Genomic DNA, 24,985 nt, shown 5'->3' on the forward strand with positions numbered 1-24,985 from the left:
TGCTTATTATCCTCATTTTACGGATGAGAAAACTGGGGCTGAGTGAAGTTAAGATGATTTACCCAGTCACATTGCTAGAAAGTGATAGAAACAAGGATTCAAGCACAAATGTCAAACTTCAGGTACCACGTTCTATTAGACCATCCCCCTTCCCCACTTCCTAGTAATCTGCAGCATCACCAGAATGATATCACCAATACCATCCACCCTTCCTTTCATATCCTCCATCCCAAAATAAGGGGAAATAATCCTCAACAAGAGAGAGAGTCAAGGAAATGGACAAGACTATGAATGTAAAGGGCTTTACTCTCCTTTGATTGGGGGGGGGGGGACAGGATGCAGAGGGATGCAGGGAAAGAGGACAGGAATAACCCTCTAGATAAACACTGGGTATTATTGTTACTGTTATTATCTCAGCTGGCTGGCACAGCCTGTGCATGTTATGATTCAGCTTTAACAGCTAGAAAAACATCTCCAAGAGTGTGTAGGTCCTGAAAAACAGGACTAAGCAATCCTACAGCCTTGCAGGAGGCAGGGGTCCTGTTGCTACATGGACCCTCCCCCAGGCATTTCCTGACTTCAGAGAATTTCAGTTCTTAACCTGAATGTTTCCTTACACCATGACATCCCAGGGTTATTACTCTATTACAAAAAGCACCCCAAACCATTGACTTAAATGCCAAAGCATATCATTTGACCAATGGAGCATATTCAAATTATCCCAGACCCTTTCCCCTACCCTGTCTCTGACATCCCTCAGGCTCTGGGGCACAGTCAAGTTCCCAATAGCTCCACTCCTTTCCACTCTCCAGTAGTTGATTCCCAGTTCTTATCCCTTTCCCCACATCGAAGTTGCCCAGGTTTTTTTGCTTTTGCTCATGTCAACCCCACTATGTAATGATAACCAGCACCCTCAAGTTTCCTACCCCTTTCTCTCCCCCACACCCAACAAAATGTCCCTTAAACCCTCCTGAGTTGACTTTAAAAAGTTAATTGGGTTCTACCCAGCCTTTATTTTTGTACCATTGTAACACCTGATAAGTGGCATCAATAGGTACTCTTGGGTATCCTACTGTATTGCCATCCCTGTGGAAATGGGACAGAGCCATAAAAGGTGGTGAGATGATCATGGCTCTAGTCTACTGTGCCTTCTGCTCACCCTGAAGGTCCTTCATTGGTTCATGCGGGGTTCTCAGGGCCAGAAGTTGCTGCTAGGGAAGAGAAAGATCAAAGACTGGAGTTACAGATGGGCAAGGAGTCAGGACTGAAAAGGAGCTCGAACCAAAATGGCTGCGATTTCTACATAAGTAAGGGATTGGAGGTTATAGGAAGGAAAAGGAATGTTGAATAAGGTACAATAAATAGAGGAAATATTTCCAGGTAGTATGGGGTAAGAAAAGAGATCTTGAGATTGATTTTGAAGGGCAAAGGGAAAAAAAAGTAGGAATGAATGGAAAAGAAATCTTAGCCATAGTGAAGCTCTCAGATAAACTTAAAATTCCCCAAAACTAAGTCTGATGCTAATGGTGTAAAAAGTGGAGCAGGTAAAGTTTTAAGGATAAGTAGCCTTAAAAATGCCAAAGACATGGAGGCAGCTAAGTGGCTCAGTAGATGGAGAGCTAGGCCTAGAGAAGGGAGGTCCTGGGTTCAAATCTGACCGCTGACACTTCCTAGCTGTGTGACCCTGGGGAAGTCACTTAATTCCCATTGCCTAGCCCTTACCGCTCTTCTGCCTTGGTACCAATACAGAGTATTAATTCTAAGACAGAAGGTAAAGGTTAAACAAATGCCAAAGACAGTTTGCATGCTCCTTTGTGACACTTTGAAATCCTTTTATCTTCTAAAAAACCTTTCCATCTAAAAACCATCTAAAAATCTCCTCAGGACAACCTTCTTGGCTCAGGAAAACAAGCCTGACCATAGGTCTCTGGCATTGATCTTAGATTCTTAGGCAGAGTTTCCAAGGACTCAAGACATTGCCATTCTCTCCCCATGCCTAAAAGGTTTCCTAGAAGATACCAGGGAGATTCCAGATTTTCCTCTGGAAGAGTCTGAATGTTGCCTGTCTAGAAGCAGCAGAGCAGAGAGAGCCTCTGGATACCCCAGGGGAAGAAAGAACTAAGAAAAATCATGCTGTTCCATTTCCCCACACACGTAAGGGTCTAAGATGAGACAAGTGGTTAGGGAACAAGAAGCCCAGGAGGACAGTCAGAGTTCAGAGTTCAAGGCTCAGGTCCAGCCCCTGTGACAAGAGGCCCCCTCACTGTGTACTTGGCAAGCTGTCAACCTTCTGCACAGCTGCCTGATGACGTGATTGCTAGGACACAGAACAGTGGTGAGAACAAGGGATCAGGAAACCATGGAGCCAACTGTTCTGGGCTTCCCCCCAACACACATACACACAGCCTCCCCACTTCCACCAGAGGATGCTGAAGAAAAACCTTGCCAACTGGTCATCATCACCTTTAGCAGAGGTAGAGAGCCTCCAGGGGGGCTTCAAGGGATAACCTTTGGTTTTAGGGAACAGAGGAGGGGAGGGCCATCTAACAGTAATAATATCATCAATAGTATTTTTATTGCTGATATTTACACAGCACTTTGCCCATATCATTTCATCGAGCCTCACAATTTCTCAATGAAGCTGCCACTGTAAGTATTATTAGCAGCATTTTTCAAAAAGGGAATGGAGGCCCAGAGCAAGGGACTTCTCCAGTCACACAACTTTGAGTGATGAAGTCAGGATTCTATTCCAGTTCTTCTGACTCCAAAATGCAGAGGTTCATTGGATTCAGAGGGCAGCTGGTTAGTATAGGGGAGCACTGGGGTGGGAATCAGGAAGACTCATACTTCTGAGTTCAAAAATCTGGCCTCAGGCAAGTTACTTCATCCTGTTTTCCTCAGTTTCCTCATCTGTAGCATGAGCTGGAGTGGCAACCCTCTCTAGTATGTCTGCCAAGAAAACCTCAAATGGGGTCACAAAACAACTCAACTGCAACAACTAGATTCGGGAAGAAAATTTCTGGAAGAAAGGTTAGAAATCCTTCAAAGAGGCACAAGGTCCTAAGGTGAAGCAAGGAAACCCTGTCCCTTTTCTTTGAGCTAGTTAATCTTACTCTCAGTGCTATGTAGGACATAGTTTATTTTGTTGTTCAGTCACTTTTCAGTCACGTCCAACTCTTCATGACCCCATTTGGGATTTTCTTGGCAAAGATGCTAGAGTGGCTTGCCATTTCCTTCTCCAGCTCATTTTATAGATGAGGAACTGATGCAAACAAGATTAAGTGACTTGACCAAGGTCACACCCTTTAAGAAGTGTCTAAGGCTGGATCTAAACTCTCAAAGATTAGCCTTCCTGATTCCAACCCCATTGCTCTATCCATTGTTCAACCTTGCTGTCCTACATAGTTCATAGATAACGAAAAAAATTTCTTCTTTTTTTTTTTTGTCAACAATAGCTTTACTTTCTTTTTTATAAAACCTGTCACAAGAACCACTTGCAAAGAGCAAAAAGAATTGATTTGAAGCAATCTGGTGTTATGGGAAAAGCACAATGATGGAAGTCTGGACATCTGGGTGATTTGGATGGAGTAAGTCACCCTGCTTCCCCCAAGACTCCATTCCCTTGGATCTATGAAATGAGGGGCACGTACTGAGTCCTCTCTAAGGTTCTTTTCAGCTCTAACATTCTATGATTCTAGGACTATGCCCCTCTTCATGCTTATTTACTTTGCCAAAAAATAGTGGGATCAACAACAAGGTGACAGTGTAAGTGAACCAGAGAGCTTTATGTACTTTATCTCACTCAAGCTTCACAATAACCCAGTGAGGTAAAAATTAAAATGCCCAAGTTATAGATGAGAAAATGGAAACTTGGAGAGGCTAAGTGAATTGCCTGTGGTTCCATGTCAAGAAGCAAGATTTGAATCCAGTTCTTCCTAACTCCAAATTCAACACTCTGTCCAACACGCCATGCTGTCTCTGATCTTTCAGTATGGTATGGATGTGACTGAGTCCTCTCTTGAAGCCAATTCTATCAACTGCAGAGGCTACAAAGGCCAGCACAATGACAGATGGACATTAGGGGCTTGCTGCTCCTTGGTTTTCCTCTCCCCTCTCCCCAGATCCCAAACCACCTTAACCCCATATGGACAGACAGGAGAAAAGAATGGCATAACCATGTATGCCTCTTGGATGAGCTGGAAATAACCAACTGCAAGCTTTCAAATGAAATGAAAGATTATCAAGCCCTACCAAATGTTCAGTCACTACATCCTAAAATCCTCTTGGCCCCACCACCAGCTTTGCTGCTATGCCTTCCAGATACCTAAGCACTATTCAACCCACTAGTATACTCTAAGTTCCCTTAGGCTTGGCCATCTATCCAACTTCTGAACTGCTGATACTTGGGGCTTTTGAGCCTTTCTATCTACCTTGCAGATAAAGTCTTTAAGATATGTTGTCTCCCCAATTAAAGATTGAGCTTAAGAGAAGGAATTATCATTATTTATATGTATATTTTTTAGTTTTATATTTATTATTTATTATATGTATTATTTATATATGTATTATTTATATGTTCTATATATTTATATATAATACATATTTTACATATGTATTATTTATATATGTATTATATTTATATTTATATGTTCTATATATTTATATATATAATATATATTTTTATATATATGTATCCCCACTTAGCACAGTGCTTGACACATTGTAATCACTTAAATGTTTTTTTTATCCTTTCTAAAGACAGAATCATAAGATTTGGGGCTGGAAGGAATGTTGGAGATCAACTAGTCTGTTCTTCTCATGTTATAGATGAGGAAAAGAAGGCCAATAAAGAGAAATAATTTGCCCAATGGCACATAGATCATACATGGCAGAGTCAGGATTTGAACCCAAGTCTTCTGATTTCAAAAGCAGAGCATCACAAATGTTGCCAGAAGAATGGTTATGAAGCAATAGACACTTTGAGTCATCACGATGCATGAAAACCATCTATAAAAGCATGGAAGGGTTCTGAATTGCCTCAGTGGCAAAGATAGGCTGACAAGATCACAGATTCTTGAAGTATTATCATTAATATTCCCTCTCCTAATTCCATCTCCTATCCTCTGAGAAGAAAGGGGGACAGAGGAGATGCCATTCTCTCTGCCTTTGTTGGTTACCTGATCTCAGCTCCCTGGTTGAGAGTTTGAAAGGAAAGATAAGAGGCTACGAGTGCCAAACTGCCAGCTGGAAATGTCACACTCCCAGGGAGGTGCCAACTAGATTCAATTATGGCTCTGGTACAGGCACCCTACAAGGAGCTACTCTTTCTGCCTATTACAAAGGCTTGGCTCTGAAATAAGGTCAAATAGCGAGCACAGATTCAGCACTGAGCTGGGGTTACAGGCTGGGTGCTAGACTGGGAAAGCTTACATTAAATCTCTTAGGGGAAAATGGCCCCTCTCTGCTTAAACCCTTGATCCTATCCTTCCTATCTCTTCTGAGAACTTACTCCCTTGCTCTCTCTTTCTTTCTTCTGAAACGGTTCCCTCCAAGATTGCCAGCATTCTCCTGCTAAATCCAATGGCCTTTTTTCAGTGCTCATCATTCTTCAGCTCTCTTCAGCTTCTGTTGCTGTTGATTACTCCATTCTGTTAAACATTCCTCCCTGGGTTTCATGACTCTGCTCTCTCTTGATTCTCTTCCTACCTGTCTGGCTATTCCTTCTCAGTCTCCTTTCGTAGATCCTCATCTTACTACTCTCGGTATAAGTATAACCCGGGTCTTTGTCCTGGATGCTTTTCTCTTCTGGCCACATTCTTTCAGAGAACTCATCAGCTCCCGTGGATTCAATGATCATCCCTATGCAGATGACTTTCACTCTCCAGAGCTCTGATCCCATATCCCCAACTGCCTTCTGACCACTTGACTATCCCAGGGGCATCTCAAACTGAATGTGTCTCATCATCAAACAGAATATCATTTTCTCACTTTTCCTTTCAAAGACCCCAACACCCTCTTCATCATCCAAGCCTGAAACCTTCTAGTCATCTTTGACTCCACTCTCTTCTTTGTTCCACATATTCAGTTGGTTGTCAAGTTCTGGTGATTCTACCCTCAAACATTTCTCATATCCATTCACTTCTCCACAGTCACAAAGCCAGAACCCTAGCTAGTTAGCTAGTGAGGAGGAGGAGAAGAAGAAGAGAAAGTGAATATTAGTTAGCATTAATGTAGCATTTCAAGGTTTGCAAAGCACTTTACAAAATATCTCGTTTTATCCTCACACTAACTCTGGAAGGTAGGTACTACTAGTAGGCAGGCAGAGACTGAATAATTTGCCCAGGTTCACACACCGAGTAAGCATCTGAGACAAGACTTGAATTCGGGCCTTCCCTGTCTCCAAGTTTAACTACTAACTAGACCTCCTAGCTGCCTCTAATTCATGCTTTCATCACTTCTTCCCTGGACTATTTATTGTCACAATCTCCAAATTGGTCTCTTTGACCCGAGTCTCTCCATTTTCCAATTCATCCCTCACAATGCCAAATTGTTATTCTATAGCCCAGGACTGACTATATCGCTTCCTTGCACAAAATCTCTAGGATAAAACATAGTCTCCTCTATCTGGCACTTAAAGACCTGTACTGTCTGGCTCCAGCCTCTCTTTCTAGACATTGGACATTACTATCCTTCATGCATTCTACTTTCTAATCAATTTGGACTAATTGCTGTTCTCTTGAATACGGCTTTCTAACTCCTACTTTTATGCCTTTGCATGTGTTGTCTCTCACATCTAGAATGCTTTCCTTCCTCACTTCTCCTAAGTAGAATTCCTGGTTTCCTTCAAAAAACAAACAGCTCAGGAACCACAAGACAATGGGTCTTTTCTGATCTCCTCCCACTCCCGTTTAGTTATCTCTACCACTACTTCTTGTTTTGTATCTCTACCCCAAATATCAGCATGTCTATCTCAATATTTCCAAATTGGAACTCATTTTATCCTTTAAAATTGTTTCTCCATTTTTTCTATTTCTTTTGAAGCTACCACCATCCTTCTAGTCACCAATGTTTGCCATGTTCAGGTCACCCTTGACCATACTCCCCCTATTCGATCAGATATCAAGAACTATTAGTTTAACCATCCCAATATATCTTGTCCTCTCCTCTCTGTCCATTCTAGTTCAAGCTCTTCTCACTTCTCCTTTGGTAGCAGTCTCTTCATTAGTATCCCTGCTTCCATGATCTTCACTCTGTAATCCATCTTCTACATGGTTGCCAAAGTAGTCCTCTTACAGCACAAGTTTTGATAATGCCACACCTTTCTCAAAAATTTTCAGTGGCTCCCTATTACTTCTGGGATGAAATCTTCCTCATGAGAATTACCTGACACTTTAGGCTTCCACAATCTCTCTCCTACCTCTCTAGATTTAATCAATAGTTCTTCCTTTCACCAAATGAGCCTACTAGTCATTCCCCAAATTTATCATTCCATTTCCTCTTTTCCTGCCTCTACACAGGCTATCCAACATCCCAAGAATGAATTCTTCTTCACCCTCACCTCTTTCTTCCTTCAAATCTCAGCTCAGGTGCCAGGTCCTAGACATGACCTTTCCTGGTTTTCTCAAATATTAGTGTGCCCTCACTATTCAAAGTAAATTGCTATTTCATCAGGATCTGGTTTTGTCTTTTGTCTTTTGCATGCTCAGTGCTTAGCACGATCCCTTGAACACAGTAACTATTTCATAATTTTTCTTGAAATGCCATGACTCCCCAAAGCCTTCTTTTTGATCTTCTCAAGGTACCTGGATGGTCCATATTCGTTGCACAGCACACAGCAAATTGGGAAGGTGCTGAGATGTGGGTAACAGTAAAAAAGGATAAGTAAGAGTGATTCCCTGTGACAATAAATTAATCAGAAGTATCCGCTGAGCAACTACTCTCTATGCATGGGAATAATAACTGTATGAGATAAGGTGAGCGTTATAAAGTGTCAGCTATAGACCCCACTTACCCAGTCAAACTCAAAAATCAGGTCCATGAGTCCTTTCTCTGCCTTCCCAAGGAAACTAAAGAAGCAGGAAAAGGGGGACAAGATAGCAATCTGCACACAACTAAAAGTTGGGGGTAGAGAATGACTTCTACCTTTCACTACTTCCCTTCAGCCCATCTGCTTCATAAATACCCCAAACTCACGTCTAAACAGCAGATAAAATCCATACCCGAGAAGAGAAAAGTGAAATGAGACAGCCAGAGACTAAAGCAAACCCTTGCTCAACCCCCTCCTGCCTGGACCCTTTCATCTCCTCTGGAGGTACCTTGTTCACTATGGCTGCCTTCCCTCTGTCCCTCTCTGCACCCTGCAGAGAAAAAGACAGGCGTGAATGGTATTTATTACAGAATAACATATCTTCTGCCAGAGAGAACCAAGAGGAGGCTCTAATTTGGGGGGTCATAAGAGCTGAAATTGGCAGTCTAAGGGGAAAGTGGCTGAGGGTAGGGCCCAGCAGGAAGGAGGAGATGAGGAAAGCAAGATCCCTGCGATATAGGAATGGGTCAAATAGGCAAAAGGAGAAAGGAAAAAGGGTGGAGGTGTCAAATCAAAAGAGAAAAATGGTGTAAGGAGAAAGGAAAAAGAAACAGTTATCAAAGAGCAAAGTCATGGTTTCCAAGACATTTCTAGAACCAATGTGAATCCAAGCTTCAAGGCTCGGTGGCAGCTATGAATCAGGAAAGGGACAATCCCAGATATCACTTCCTGGGCAATTTAAGACTCAAGAAAGTAACTGGAAAGTAATCCCTAGGAATAAATAAGACATCCTTTGGATGGTCCCAAATGGGCATGAAGACTCCTGCACTTAAGCTACATGATTTCCCCTATCTACTGCTCCTTACCTGGGGATCCCAGAGACGGGTGAGATCTGGGTACAGGTAGAACTGGATGCCCTGGGCAGCACCAGGCAGAGACACTCCTCGGATTAACAGGACCACCAGCATGAGGTATGGAAATGTGGCTGTGAAGTATACCACCTAGAACGACAGGAGGTATCAGTTTGCGGGAGTTAAAATGAGGAGGTTTTCAGGCAAAGTTGGTCAGGAAGGTTTTAAGCAAAGGAGTGAGGAAAGAGAAGGTAGGACATTCAGGAATAAGGGGCAAAGTAATCTGTCCCATGGGAAAGGTCAAAGAAGTTCCCCCTTCAGCTGTTCCCTTGTCACATACCTCACAGCTGCTCAGTTCAATCTTTCCTCCTCTCTTCTGATACCTTTCCTCCACATTTTCCTCCCTTCCTAGAAAGGACTCAGCAAGCCACCAGCTATATTCTATCATTCTCCTCTCCACCTCCATTCATTGATCCTTTGTTTTTTTTTCTAAAATGTATTGTTTTGCTAGACAACATGGAGTATACAAAGATATAACTCAAAATCGTAAGCAAGGCTACCTAAATCCTGATGTAACTGGGATTGTTAACGTTACTCCCTTCCTCGGCAGCAAAGGTTCAAGCACCCTGTTGGGGAAAAGATACATCTGGGTCCCCTAAGTGGAAAATATTTAATAGATTCAAATTCCTATTGATAACCTCACTCATTCTGAAATAGACAGTTCCCTTCAGTTTTCCAGTTGGTTTCCAAAAGGTCAGGGGGCTAGTTAATGATCTCTACCAGGGATTTTACAAAGAAAAGTTCAGGTCTGTGAAATAGAGGGCAGCCTCAGAGAGTGGAAAGTCTGCTAGACTTGGAATGAGATGGACATGGAGTGGAATTCTGACCTTTCCCCCCACCACCACCAACCTTGTGATCTTAGTTAAGCCCTTTGGCTTCTCTAAATCTTAGTTTATCCATCCATAACATGGGGATAATCATACTTCCCTTCTTAGAATTATTGAGATAATGTACATAAAGTGCTCTGTAAACCTTAAAGTTGGCTGTTATAATTAAGGAGTGGGGAATTGTATAAATTGTGTACAAATTATGCTTACGTAGCCAGTGTGATATGTTCTCAAGTAGTTCGCAAGTTAGAATTCCTTTGTAGGCTCTCCTTTTTTCCTTTTTCCTAATTCTCCTAATTATCGATGACCTTATTTTCTTCTACCAAAAGTATGGAGCCATCAAATTCAGAGGAAGGAAGACAGCAAAGATTAAAGAAGAATGGGAAATGGGCTGTAGCCTCTATGCCAGGAGTCCTTAATCTTTCTTGTGTCGTGGACCCTCTTTGGCAGTCTGACAAAGCCTCTGAACCCCTTCTTAGAATAACGTTTTTAAATAACTGAAGGAAATCTGAAATTGCATTTAGAGATTAGTAAATATAAAGGTGGCAGTTTTCTTTCCCATCCAAATAATTGGATGCGTGGAAATCTGCCTGTGGGCTCCAGGCTAAGTACCCGTACTCCAAACTCTAGCCTGAGGACCACGTTGATCCCAACCCTCAGGAAGGCGCTGAATGCTAAAGTTTAAGAGTATGGGAGCTCTGCAGCTCCTTACTTTGCCTGTGGACTTGACTCCTTTCCAGATGCAGAAGTAGCATATAATCCAGGCGAGCAGGAGGCACAGGGCCAGCTCCCAACGCAGGCTCCCCAGGTGCTGGATCCCTTCAGAGATTTTCAGGACCCGCCTCCTATGGAGAGAAAAGTTGAACCTGGCTCCAGTTCTGGATGACCCACCAAGTTTTGCAGACCCCATCCTCAGAAGAACAGCTCAATTACAGGAACTCTCTCTTTCCCTGGGATTCATCACAGAGGTCACCAGCTGTGGTCCCTCAGGCATCCACAGGGGTCTCCTTGGCCCAGATGAAAGGCAGGGGACAGGGAGGTCAAGAGGGACAAAGGCAAACTTTGTCATAGGCTAGGTCCAGGGGAGGGCTGGGCAGGGAAGGAGGCTGTTATTGCTTTGAGCCAGGAAGAAGGGTCTAAAACCCAATTTCCAACCCTGTGTTAGGATGCTCTGAAGGCACCCCCACCTCACCTCCAACTCTTGGAATCCCTAGCTTCCTTCAAAGCTCCTGTGCCCCACATGAGGCCATTCCTGATCCCTCCAGCTGCCAGTACATTGAAACGACTTTATTTTTAATATACTTATGTTTGTACTTGTTTCCATCTCTCTCTCTCTCTCTCTCTCTCTCTCTCTCTCTCTCTCTCTCTCTCTCTCACACACACACACACACACACACACACACACACCACACAGAGGCTTGTGGATCTAATGCTAACAGAGACCTCAGAGGCCAATTAGTCCAAACCCTTATTTTACAGATGATGGAACTGAAGCCCAAAGATAAAAAGTGACTTGCCCAAGGTCACACAAAGAGTAAGCTTCAGAGAAACAAACTGAACACAAGCCCTCTGCCTCCCAAGACGACACTTTTCCCACTCCACCACAGTCGTGAAATGTGAGTTCCTTGGGGTCAAAAAATGTTTCTTTTTGGTGTATTCCTAGTGCCCAGCACAATGTCAAGGCACATAGCAGGAGCTTAATAAATGCTTCTTGAGGATCAGCTAAGTAGCACAATAGATGGAGCACCTAAGAAATGCTGAGCTAAGGGACACAGCCCTGTGACCCTTGTCAGCCATGATGGGAACAAGCTAACCAAAAATTAAAGAGGAATTATTCTTTCACTGTTGACATCATGGGGCAGCTAGGTGGCTCAGTGGATAGAGCGCTGAGCCTGGAGTCATGAAGACGAATCTTTCCAAGTTCAAATCTGACCTCAGACACCCTCTAGCTGTGTGATCCTGGGCGAATAATTTGATCCTATTTGCTTCAGTTTCCTCATTTGTAAAGTGGTCTGCAGAAGAAAATGGAAACTCACCCCAGTATCTTTGCCAAGAAAATCCCAAAAGGGGTCCCAAAGAGTGGAACAAGACAGAAACGACTGAACAACAACAATCCACACCACGATTATGTCCCCCCATATCCCTCTCCAACAAGACCAAGGTTTCACTTACTCCCAAAACTCAATGACAGGGGAGGTGGCATTCTCAGCTGTCACGTTCAGGGAGCCATTGGTCCTCTGAAACTCCACACAGTGTTCTGCTCAAGAAATATGTAGGAAGGAAGAGGAAGCATTAGGCAGGTACTAGGCAAAACCAGAAATATCGATGGGAAAATTAGGGAAGCTGGACTAGGCGGTGGGGGTGGACAGAACTAATAAAAACAGAAGCTTCGAGCTAAAGTTATGCCCACTGCCATCCCTAATACACTTGTCCTCCGTAGACATATCCAAGCAGTTTCACGGTTGGCAACTGCTTCCCTATGTGAACTTATCTTCACACTTAAAGACTTTCAGATAGAATTAAGAAAAATATCCCCTTGCTTCAAACCAAAAAAATCTGACCTCATGAGGTCAGGCTTAGAAGTGTGTGAATAATCTGATAAAGAGCACATAGAAAAATACCTGAATTTCCCACTCAATCAGGGGTGGTCACATGGTGCTTAGAAGGCCAATTTCCCAAAGAGAATGAATAGATTATTATTTATTAATAAATAACTTTTATTTCATTAATAAAGACAAATCTCTAGCTATGACACCAACACTGGTATTCTGAATAGAGCCAGATAAACAGAGAATGACCCACTTCAGAGTCTTCTGGAAGAGTCCAGACTTCATTTGTCTTAAAGCCCCCAATCAGTCCAGAAGCACACAGGTCTCAATCAGAATCTTCCTACTATCAACACGTGTCCCATAAACCTTTCTAGTGAGAAAACCTATAGTTAAACTCACCAATAAGTCTATCAGATCAATAAGCATTTATTTAGTGCCTACTATGTGCCAGACAGTAGACTTATAGTACAACAAAGTTACTGAGATTTCGTGAAATAGCTGCCATGCATCGATGACTCTAATGCCTATGTTGGCATCCACGTAAAAAAATAAACAGAGATTGCTGGACTGCTCCGAATTAGAAAACCAAATAGAAATTGTTTTGTCTGTTGGCTTTAGGAGTTAAGTATCCCCCTCAATATTATAAACTCTTTTTGCTTCCTTCTGAATATAGCCAGGTTGGGAGAGGGAGGAGAATTATAGATAAGATCAAGATGAAAATAACAGTTTGAATGATTTCATCACTGCTCAACAGCTGGAGCCGAGAGGTCTGGTCAATGATTTCAAGATCTGTACTAAATATTATATTTTTACTATATTATTATTATCTAAATTCAAACGCAGTCTCAGACAGTTGGTATCTAGTATCTAGTATCTTGGCAAAGATACTGGAGTGGTTTGCCATTCCTTCTCCAGATCATTTCACAGATAAGGAAACTAAGGTAAACAGGGTGATGTGATTGCCCAGAGTCATATAGCTACTAAGTGTCTCAGGTCAGATTTGAACTCTGGTCTTCCTGACTCCAGGCCTGATCCACTGCTCCATCTAGCTACCTTCCCAAAAGATTAGAAAGAAACAAAAATAATGTAAAAAAATGTATTTCACATGCAAACAACAAATAGGAGAATATCCTAAAATTTGTCCCTTCCCTCACTTCTCAGTGATTCCCTGGGCAGATTTTTTTTGGAATTGCCTGGGGTTTTCTTCTCATTGCAAAGAGTTAGACTATCATAATGGAAAATAAATCCCCCGGGGCAAACAAATAACAATAACCATTTATTTCTATGTAAAATAAATTTCATTTATTTCAGTACAGTTTACAAAGGACTGTGGTTCTTCTTATCTCATTTAATCACCACGGCAACCCTATGAGGTAGATAGGGAAGGTATTATCCCCTGGGGTTTTGTGTGAGTATGTGAGTGATCTTGGGGAATGAGGAAACTGAGGCCCAAAGAGATTAAGGGAATTGCTTAAGGATTTTGTAGCTAGGTCATGGACTTAGACCTGGAAGGCACTTTAGAGGCCATCTAGTCCAACTTCCCCATTTTAAGGAAGCCCAGATGGTTGTAAAGATCAGAGGTGAGATTTGAACCAAGTCCTCTGACTCCACAGCCAACTTCTCTCTCCTGTATCACACTGACTCCTTTAAAAGGCAAAAGAGGGCAACTAGGTGGCTCAATGGTTCAAGAGTCAAACAAAGATAGGGAGGTCCATCAATATGATTCAAATATGGTTCAAATACGGCCTCAGATACTTCCTTGCTGTGTGACCCTGAGCAAGTCACTTAACTCCCGTAGCCTAGCCCTGATCGCTCTTCTGTCTTAGAATCAATACAGAGTATTGATGTATTGATTCTGAGATGAAAGGTAAGGGTTAAAAAAAAAAAAGAAAGGGATAGAATCTTGCCTTTCGAATCTTGATTAAATGCTTTTTTTCCCAGCATACTCTTCCATCTTCCTGAAATGATTTGCCCAGTATTGGGCGCCGTGTCATATACGGCTGGTAAGAAAAAAAAGATTTTTCTGCCCGACATTGGTGACTGGATACCTTGGACAAAAGAATCTTGGAGCTAGACAGGATGGAACAAATTATCTCATGCAACTCACGTAAGAATCTGTCCTACAAGGTACCCACCTAATGGGGAATGACTAACCAAATTGCAGTACGTGAATATAATAGAATATTGCTGCGCCCAGAAGAAATGACAAAATGGATCATTTCAAAGGAAACCAGGAAGACCTCTGAACTAATGCAAAGTGAAATAAGCATACGAAGTAGAACAATTTCTGTGATGATGATGCCATTATATAGAAAAACAAAACTTAACTTCAAATGCAGACTGAGGCATACATTTTTAGTCAGGGCTAATGGAAGAATTTGCTTCGCCAGACTGAATATTTGTTATGAGGGAGTTCTTTTTTTAATTGTTCGGTAGAGGAGCAGTGAGAGGGAGAGATGATAAATGCTTACAAAAATAAATAAATATTGGGGCATCTAGATGGCACAGTGAATAGAACACCAGGCTTAGCATTGAGAAGACCTGTGTTCAAATCTAGCCTCAGCCACTTTCTAGCTGACCCTGGGCAAGTCAGTTAACCTCATTTGCCTAGCCTTTGCTTGTCCTTGTGTCTTAGAGTTGTTACTAAGACACAGAAGTAAGGATTTAAAAAATAAATAGAAATAAATGTTTTTAAAGGTCCTCTCCATCCCACATAAACAACACTTGGTCATGCTTCCTTGGCTTAAATAGCTCTAGTGATAGAAAATGCATTACTTCCTGAGGCAGCCCATTGCACTTAGTTATAGTTCTAATTGTTGGCAATGTTTTCCTTATTTTTAAGCCAAAATTCTCCACTCTGCAACCCCCCAGGAGACCAGACAAAACAAATCTAATCCCCCTTTCCGCACAACAGCCCTCCACAAATGTCTGAACACGGCAATCTGGTTCTCTGCCCTTCCACCCACCAGTGGTCTCCTGCCTTCTCCACTCTCACCAAACTAAGCATCCCTAGTTGCCATCAGTCAGTCGTTTGAGAAAGGAGAGAGAGGATCAGAGGCGATCTGTATATGAGAGGCGGCATTACCAGTGTTCCACTCGTGGTCACAGCTGCCCCAGGGAAGGTCGATGGTGAAGGAGCTGAAGAGATAGAAGAATGCCCAGGCCAGAACGATGATGTAGTAGAAGTTGAGGAGGATGACAATCACCTGGGAGGCATAACCAATGCCTGGAGAGCAGAGCAAAGAGAAAACAGAAGAAAAGACCTGAGAGGGAACTTAGAGGTCCTCCAATTCACCCCCACTTTCACGTGGCTTGTCTAAAGCAAGAAATGGCCAAGGGAAGAGTCAAATCTAGTAGTCTTTCTACTTGGCCTTGGGGTGGACACCAGGAGCAGAAGAGGACTCTTTTCCCAGCCCTTCCATTCCTGTCCCAACCTCCAGAATTGGTCCCCTTGTTCTTTTGGTTCATAACCATGAGCTTTGCTTCATTGTTTTTACCACAGCATATCTCTCCGGCTGTTCTTACCACTTAGATCTTCCCTAAAATCCTCCAAATCAGTTATTGTCAGCGTTTCTAAGTTGCAGCATCTTATAAACCCAATCCATACAGGTTTGCCCATAACTCGAATGCTAAACAAAGTCAATGGCACAGTTCCCCTCTCCCTTCCTTTACTCCTTTGTTCCTTATATCTATTTTCTTGCCCCACCGTCACACAGAGTCAGATCCGTTTACAAAATCAACCGGCTGAGCTGGAGCTGGAAATATTTACCCTTTCTCGACCTTGACATCCTTTCCAAGCATCCCAGTTTCTCAGACCGGCTTTACAATCACTAACGCTCATACCCTGGAATTGGACTCGAGGTACTTACCCTCGAAGATGGGGCAGATCTTTCTCCAGGCTGTGACGCCCCCTTGGCTGGTATACTGACCCAGTGCTGTCTCCAGGAGGAAAACAGGAATGCCACAGGTGAAGAGGAAGATGAGGTAGGGTATGAAAAAGGCACCTGCAAGGGATGGGTTGGGGAAAACATGTATCTCCTAGCTTGCACTGTCTCCACTCTATTTGTTATCCTTCCCCATCCCCATACCTCACGCTGCTCTGGGCTCCCATTTGGGACCTCTGGACCATTTTCTGTGGTGATCTTTCCTCCCACATCTCCCAACCCCCAACTACCTATCTGCAACCCGGGAGAGGCAAAACACAATCATCCCTCGGTGGGAATGGGAGTTCATTTTTACATCGCCCTAACATGTTGGGGAACTGGCATCACTGGGGAGAACAGAAGACCCTGACGATCTAGTGGCTTTTTCACTGGGAAAAGTCATTCTACACCTCCTAAGGTTTTTTCTCAAGCAAGTACTAACCCGTCACCTAAATCAATGCATCAAATAATTGAAAGCCAGGGTAAATTTAGCATAGCCTACACTCTGTAAGCCCTTCCAAGGATTGCTGCTGCCCCAGGTGGCTGGAATCCCAATCCCTTTGGGCCATTCTTTTCATGAACATTGGATGTGACAAATATCCTGAGACTAGAAACATAGTTATTTTTCCACCTGCTGGCATGGAGGGGTGGTTTGGGAGGGGGGAGAGAGGGTTGGTAAAGTAAAAAAGAGGCAAGTCACCAACCTCTATAGAATCTGGTCCATACATTTATTTTTTTAAAAAACCTTTGCCTCCTGTCCTAGTATTGATTCTATCAGACAAAGGAATAGCAAGGGCTAAGCAATTGGCTTAAGTGACTTGCCCAGAGTCACACAGCTAAGAATTGTCTAAGACCAAATTTGAACTCCGGTTTTCCCAACTCCAAGCCTGGAGCTCTATCTACTGTGCTACCTAACTACCCCATAGGGCATATACTATTATGAAGTAACTTGAAGGGGCAGCTGGGTAGCTCAGTGGATTGAGAGTCAGGCCTAGAGATGGGAGGTCCGGCCTCAGACCCTTCCCAGCTGTGTGTCCCTGGGCAAGTCACTTGACCCCCATTGCCCACCCTTACCACTCTTCCACCTAGGAGCCAATACAAGTCAAGGGTTTAAAAAAACAAACAAATAGATAGATAGATAGATAGATAGATAGATAGATAGATAGAGAAAGAAAGAAAGAAAGAAAGAAAGAAAGAAAGAAAGAAAGAAAGAAAGAAAGAAAGAAAGAAAGAAAGAAAGAAAGAAAGAAAGAAAGAAAGAAAGAAAGAAAAAGAGAAATGAATTCTAAGAAGTAACTTGATATACTGACTAGAGAACTAGCCTCACAATCAGGAAGACTTGGTTTGAAGTTCTACCTCTGACACATATTTCATGACCCTGGGCAAGTCATTTTGCCTCCCAAGTCTTCCATAACCTTTCCTATCTTTTCCAATCTTTTTACTCATTACACCACCAGGTACTCTTAGATCTAGTAACATCAGCTACTTCTGTTCATTGAACTAGTCACTCCATCTCGGAGTGACTCCCAGCATTTTCATTTATTGTCATCCATAACTGGAATGCTCTTCCTTCTCATCTCTGCCTCCATGCTTCCATGGTTTCCTGTAGGTTTCAATCAAAATTCCTACCATCTGCAAGAAACTTTTCCTGATCCCCTTTAATGCTAGTGCCTCCCCTCTATTGGTTATCTCCAATTTTTCCTGTATTGATCTTGTTTGTATCTAGCTATCTCCATGCTATCTCTCCCATCACACCATGAGTTCCCTGAGAATAGGAAGTCTTTTGCCTTTCTTTGTATCTCTAGCCCTTAGCACAGAGCCTGACACAACACAGGCACTTAATAAAATGCCTGTTGATTGATTTTCTGCTGTTACATATCAAGAAGTCTCTGACCTGAATTGGTGAAAGCAGTTTCCTCACCTGGGAGTTCCCTAAACCTTCAAAATCACAAATTCAACTTTCTATTAGGGAACAAGAGAAATTTAGCCAGAGATCATGTATTCTATAAGATCAATAAGCACTAAGGGTCAAAGTCCCAAAAAGACAGAGTTCTGTACTTTTTACTCTTTGCTCTAAATCTCTAACTCCTACTCTGCATCCCTAATGAGGTCTCTGGGAGGGAGAACTCCCAGCTTTTTGTTTTTCCAAAGATCAAGAAACAAAAAGTACTTTCAATTAAGTGCAATATGTCCACAAATCAATCAAAACTAGGATGAGGGGGTGAAATAGGGAGGGATACAGAGGGGGAAAACAAGTGCCCCCAAAATGCCAATCAGCCTTGCAGGATAAAGCCAACCACATTGTTCTGGGCCTTCAAACAGTTTGAGGTAGGGAAAGAATTGCTGGCCTAGTCCCAGGCCCTTCCCTTCCCCATTCCTTCCATTCTAGACTCTTTTCCCAAGAAGTCAGGACAATATTTAACCTCACAGCCCTGCTTCACTCCCTCTTTCTTAGCTTCTTGAAAGAGCTGCCCAACAGCGTGTTGGAAAGGCCAAAGTCTAAATCTGCTGGGTAGAGCAGGGCAAGCAGTGAGACCAAGCTCGAGTAGAGACCAGTAGGTGAGGGAGCACCTGTCCTTTTTTCTGAGGTCCCCTGCCTTTCAAATACTTCAGGCAGAAGTCCTCTAGATAATCCCTAAAAGCAAGTGGAGTTGGACCCAGGGATGGAGGTGAGGTTCCCACTCACACCTTACCTCCAACATACACATTACACCAAACAGCTTTCCTCTCAACCTAAAATTTCAGGCAGTCTTTCCTAGATAGAAGGACATACACACACGTATAAAAAAGCAATGGAGGAGGGTGGGGGGCTGCTTAGGTGGCTCAGTGGATTGAGAGCCAGGCCCAGAGATGAAAGGTCCTGGGTTCAAATCTGACCTCGGACACTTTCTAGTTGTGTGACCCTGGTCAAGTCCTCTCATTGCCTCGTCTATACCACGCTTCCGCCTTGGAACCAATATACAGTATTGATTCTAAAATGGAAGATAAAAAGAAGGGCAATGGACTTAGGGTTTAGGAACCAGAATTTGAATCCCATCCCTGATATTTAATTGCTGGACAACCTCAGGCAAGACACAATCCCAATGTATTTCAATTTCCTAATCTGTCAAAGGGATATAAAAATATTGGCACCAATTATACCTCACAGGGTTGTTATGAAGAAAGCACAACTTTGTAATCTTCTAAGCATGAGCTATTATTATTTCTAGCCTAATCAGTCATTCCTCTCCAGGATTCTCCTTTCCCCTTAAAAGTGATTTCAAGGTCCTAAGATCATTTGAGTCTCATTCTTTCACCTCTTTGGGAATGGGAGGCAGAGAAGAGGAGGGAAAATGGTTCTACCAAGGGGAGAAAAGAGGTAGAAAAAATAAATTTTCATTCCTGGGGCCACCTTGTTTGCTTTCAACTATGTACACAAAAGCTAAAGGTTCTGTATATAGATAATTTTGTTTTCTGTAGTTAAGCATGCAAAAAGCTTAGCATCAACATCAGTTATCAGTAACCATTTCATCAGGGTAGGGGTCTGGGGTAGAGCACGGGGGCACAGATATGGGCAGTAACTTGAGTAAACTGAAAAATAAACCGGAAAACTGAAATACTGATGATACACAATCCCATGGCCATATAAACACAGAGAGTCAAAGGTTTGTTGAGATTTGTAGTCTAGTATTTGAAGAGTGGTTTTTGAAGTTTTCCAATTCCCTAATAGCTCCTCCATCCAAATACTTAGCACCTTACTGCCAAGAAAAAACATTTTTTAAAGTCTATAGCTCATCTTTTCCTTTTAGCATTGCAGCAGATCTTTAAGTCTGGGGAGATCAGAAAAGGTTAGAGAAGAAGACATAGCCCTTTCACGTAGAAGAGTTTGAGAACTCTACAGTACCAGTTTCTGTGATTCTCAAGAATATTTCTAAAGTATTCCCAGGAGACCCAAAAAGACCAAAAGGAAACAAAATAGACAATCAAGAAAGTTCACGCACTCCACTGCTTTCCAATCATCTAACAACACTTTTTCTCATACAAAGGCAACCCTCTTTCTAGAAAAAAGAGACCAGGATGGTCATAGGATGAAGAATGGATCTGTATACTTCCCATCGTGCCATGTATACCACACAATCCTCCTCTTCCTAGGAGAGCTTGATATACGTGGAGATGGAGATGGGAAGGAAATCAGTTAGCCAGGGACAAACGAGTAGGCTAGACCAAGTTCTTTAAGACCAGCAAGCCATCCCCCCAAATGAGGAAGCCATTCTCCTTGCTTGCCTATAGTCCCCACTGATCAAAGTCTTTTAAGAATAAATCTCAGCAAGGACCTCCATTTTTGATCAATCTATAAGACCAATCTTTTTATCTGGAGGCTAAGGAACTTCAGCAAGAAACTTCTGGAGATAGGGTTAAAGACCACTTCCCCAGAGGCTCAGGAGATTCTTTACTCCTAAATCCTACTTTTCTAGATATGTCCCCATGTTTCTACTCCATGATCCATAGGGTTGTCTAATGGGTCAAAATTCTCCAAGGCAAGCAGGTTCATTCCATGCTCTCCTCCCCTTTCTTCATCGCCTTCCTAGGTCAAAATCACCCAATTCCAAGGAGGCTTGAGGAAATCGGCTTCACCTCCTAATCCTCTTTCCTCCAATGTGAGGGACTAAGCGGGTTATTCAATCTCAAAGGCTGTATCCTGAGCTCCGATTAAATCCTCCAGACTCCCTGTACGATTTTGGCAGCTGAGATGCTTAGGTCAGGTTCCCCCTGACAAAGTCATTACAGTCTTCTAGATATAGGGAGCAACATGGCAGAGGATGCCCTCTCAGAAAAAAAAAACTGGAAAAATACCTATGAACCCAGACCCCAAGGCCATTTTCCAAGAGTGGAAGCTTCTGTCTACCTCTATACCATTTGCAAAAGGATCAGTCAGCCTACAGACCTTGGGAAAAAATGCCTGATTTGCTCAGAGGCTGACTCCATCCTGCACCTGTATTCATAATCCCTCTTACCCATATTGCCCCTACTCTACACATCTTTCACACCCTCAGTCACTAGCATTTGGAGGTGGGGTACACGCCATATAATAGTTCTAGCTCCAACCTACTTCTAAATCTATAAGAAAGAGAAACTCAACAGGCTTTGTCAATCCAGCCTGGCAGCTCTGCCTATGACAGGCTATAAGTATCCCCAAATGGCATTGGAGCCCCTCCATTCTACTGAATTTCATCTATCACTTCTGCCTATCCTATATCCATGCCTTCCCCAGACATTTTTAACATAGGGAGGTCCCACAAGCCTTACTCTGGATTCTTCCCCTCTTGACCTCTACATGGTGACTTCTGAATTTGCACAGCCTATTAAGCATGCTAGTCAACCGGGGTATCCTTGCATCTCCTTTAGGGTCTTTGAGCTAGAGAATCACATGAAAATGAGCAGCAGGAGTCAAAATGTGCTGTCCTGAAACCCCTTTTCATTATTCAGGATTTATATAAGAGTTGAGAAGGAGAGCAGAAAGGTGGAGAACTTTTAACCAAACTTTGGATAGGGGAGATCATAAAAGACAAAACAGATAACTTGGATTATATATAATTTAAGTTATTACACATACTAAATCAATGGAGATGGAAAATGATTTGCCAAGTGGAGAAAGTATTTATATCATATCAAGAAAAATCTGATATTCAAGATACATATAGAACTGACATTAACAGATAAAAGCAAAACCCTTTCACCAATACGTAAATGATCTGAACAGTTTTCTAAAGGATTACAAACTCTAAGTAACCATTTGAAAACATGCTCCAAATGACTAATAATATGAGAAATACAAATTGAAACAACTCTGGGGTTTCCCATCACAGTCTACAAACTAAAAAAGATAAAACCAAAATAGGAATAGTTAATGTCAGGAATATGGAAAAGAAGTAAAATAATATTGTTTTGGTGGAGTTGTGAATTAGTATAATTACTCTGGTTATCAATTAAGAATGTTGCAAGAAATATGACTAAATTGTCAATTTACTCTTTGACCAAGAGATTCTACTGCTTGACCTATATACATAAGGAGGTCAAAGATAAAAAGGAAGGTACACATCAATATATTTACAGCATTGTTTTTTTGTATTAGCAAAATCCTGGAAACATATTTGATGTTCATTAATTGGGAAAGAGCTAAATAAATGTGTTATATGAATGCAAAAAAATATCACAATGCTATAAGAAACTGAATATGAAGAATACAGGGAAATATGAAAAGACATATGGCCTGAAAAAAGTCAGAACAAGGAAAACAATATACATAACTATAATAATGGAAAGAAAAAATGAAACTAATTATGATCATAGTTGGTTCTGAATAGAAGAGGAAAAATACACCTTCCTCCCTTCTCTGTAAAAGACAGAGACTATGAGTATGGAATATCCCCAGCGTGTGTTAGTTTTACTTAACTACTTCCTCTCCCCCTTTGTTTTTATTCTCTGTTACAAATTATGCCTTACTAAGAAGAGGGGAAGGGAAACATGAGGAAATGAAGGTGATCCGAAAACAAAATATCTAAATCAAAACTTTTTAGAATAAATATATTAGATTCACTTTTTTAAAATCTACACTGGGGGCAGCTAGGCAAAACCTAGGTTCAAAACTGACCTCAAACACTTTCTAGCTATGTGATCCTGGGCAAGTCACTTAATCCCAATTGCCTAGCTCTTCTGCCTCAGAACTGACATTTGTACCAATTCTAAGACAGAAGGCGAAGGGTTGTTTTTTTGGTTGTTTTTTTTTTAAACTATTCTAAGAATCACCTCATACTTCAAAGACAGTAAACTGGGAGTAGCCAATGCTGGTGAGGCTATGGAAAGACATACTAAATGCTAAATGCTAAATACTAAAAGGCATACTAATGCATTGTTGGTGGAATTGTCAATAGGTCAAACCCTTCTGGATATCAATTTGGAATTATGCAAGAAACATAACTAAACTATATGTACCTTTTGACCCCATGGAGATTAGAGACAGAAATGAATGTCCAATATATGTCAAAATTAATAAAATTAAATACTGCTATAGTATAAGAAACTAAAGATATGACAATAACAGAAAAGCATAAGAATAACTTTATGAATTGAAGTGGAATGAAGTAAGAAGAACAGGGAAACCAATATAAAGTATGACTACACCAATGCAATTGATTGCAGCGTAAAAAACAAAAAAAAACTCAACAATCTAGAAAGAGCATGCTCATTGATTCAGGAATAGCTTTTTTAAGTGCATATTAATGTTATCAAATTGTTTTGTGCAATTAGAAATGATGAATATGAAAAATATAGAAAAATAGGAAGAATGTATGACTCAATACATAGTGAAACAAATTAGTATAATGGAACCCCTCCAAAATATGCCCAACTATGATCATGTAAATGTAAAAATTACCAAAAGAAAGCCAAACTATGAATAACGAGAGGAACAAATGATGCAATATATGTCCCTTCTCAAAGTAGTGAAATGGGACACTACCAGCTCCAAATATTATATACCTTTATCAAATGTGTCCCCTATATCAAATGTTTTTGCCTAATTGTTTTTCTTTGTTAAATGAGAGACTGTAAAGCTTTTGTTTTTTTTCCTAGAAACCATTGCTATATAATAAGAAAGTCATTGTTAAAACATTGAAAAGTTGTTGCTATATAAAGAGGGGAGAGCAGAGCCATATCATTAGGTTGAAGAGAATGCCCCAAGACACCACAGATGTCCTAAAAGAACATAATTCCTCAGTCTCCTTTAATTACTTTTGCTAAATGCAAAGAGGCAACATCAAATGTGGTAGATTGGACCAGCCTCAGAATTAGGAAGGCCTGCATTCAAATCTACCTTTGACATATATTGAGTATATGAAACTAGCCAAGCCACTTAACCTCTAAGTGCCCTGGGCAGCTTTCTAAATTGTCCAGCCCTGGCTGCATTAATAGAGAGTTTCCTTGCTAAGAGTTCCCTATATAAAAAAAATGATATTTGTTTCAGATAGGAAAAAGTATTAAAATTAGTTATTCCTATGTTTCTGAAGGGTTGAGTGCTGTTCTTCAGTCCCTCTAAATTTCATCAGCTAAGGACAAAGCCCCAGTCACCTCGACCTAGTTACAGCTCTGAGGAGGAGAACTACATGGCCAACACAGACACCCTAGAGAACCAGAGTCAAGGACAATACTCCCCAGCCCCTGGTTTTGGGTGGTTATCTCAAGCAAGCTAGAGCCCCCAGGTCGAAAGGTTGTGATATTGGAAGTGGATCAGTAGTTCAAGGAAAGATACAAGGAAAAGTACAAGGAAAAGTACAAGGAAAAGTACAAGGAAAGTACAAGCCTTTGGAACACCTGAGGAATCATTGAATACAAGAGGTAGAAATGATCTCCCCTAGCCAAAGGGTGCTCACCTCCCCCATTCTTGTAGCAGAGATAAGGGAACCTCCAGACATTGCCCAGCCCAATGATTTCCCCTGCTACAGACAACACATATTCCAACTTGTTGTTCCAGTGACCCCGCTCTAGTGTGCCCTCCTCTTCTTCCTCTTCTTTCTCCTTTTCCACGACTGAATAAGTTGGTATTGTCTTTCCATTGCTGGTTGCACCAGGGACCCTGTTATCCATCCCACCTGGAACAGAGATAGGAAGTCTTATTATTGATAGGACCCCTAGAAAACCTCTCCTACCCCCTCAAGTGCAGAGGCAAATGAGAGAGAGAGAGAGAGAGAGAGAGAGAGAGAGAGAGAGAGAG

At 41.8% G+C, this 24,985-nt stretch overlaps 1 protein-coding gene across 6 annotated transcripts in view; it reads right to left on the reverse strand.

Annotated features, from left to right (window-relative positions):
* The window catches only part of SLC6A13 (solute carrier family 6 member 13), a 57,161-nt gene that overhangs the window by 14,310 nt on the left and 17,866 nt on the right, over positions 1-24,985 (reverse strand). For 5 of the 6 annotated variants that reach the window (XM_044679418.1, XM_044679416.1, XM_044679414.1 and 2 more), the window contains exons 2-7: positions 24,645-24,863; positions 16,183-16,317; positions 15,399-15,539; positions 11,937-12,021; positions 10,477-10,609; positions 8,893-9,027 (exon numbers count right to left, since the gene is read on the reverse strand). In XM_044679418.1, coding sequence (XP_044535353.1) covers positions 8,893-9,027; positions 10,477-10,609; positions 11,937-12,021; positions 15,399-15,539; positions 16,183-16,317; positions 24,645-24,858 — 843 coding nt within the window. In that variant the 5' untranslated portion in view covers positions 24,859-24,863. The remainder of the gene's footprint in view (positions 1-8,892; positions 9,028-10,476; positions 10,610-11,936; positions 12,022-15,398; positions 15,540-16,182; positions 16,318-24,644; positions 24,864-24,985) is intronic. The other variant, XM_044679419.1, reaches the window with a different exon arrangement.

The sequence above is a fragment of the Gracilinanus agilis genome, chromosome 5 (genome assembly GCF_016433145.1).
Source record: "Gracilinanus agilis isolate LMUSP501 chromosome 5, AgileGrace, whole genome shotgun sequence".
NCBI lineage: Eukaryota > Metazoa > Chordata > Mammalia > Didelphimorphia > Didelphidae > Gracilinanus > Gracilinanus agilis.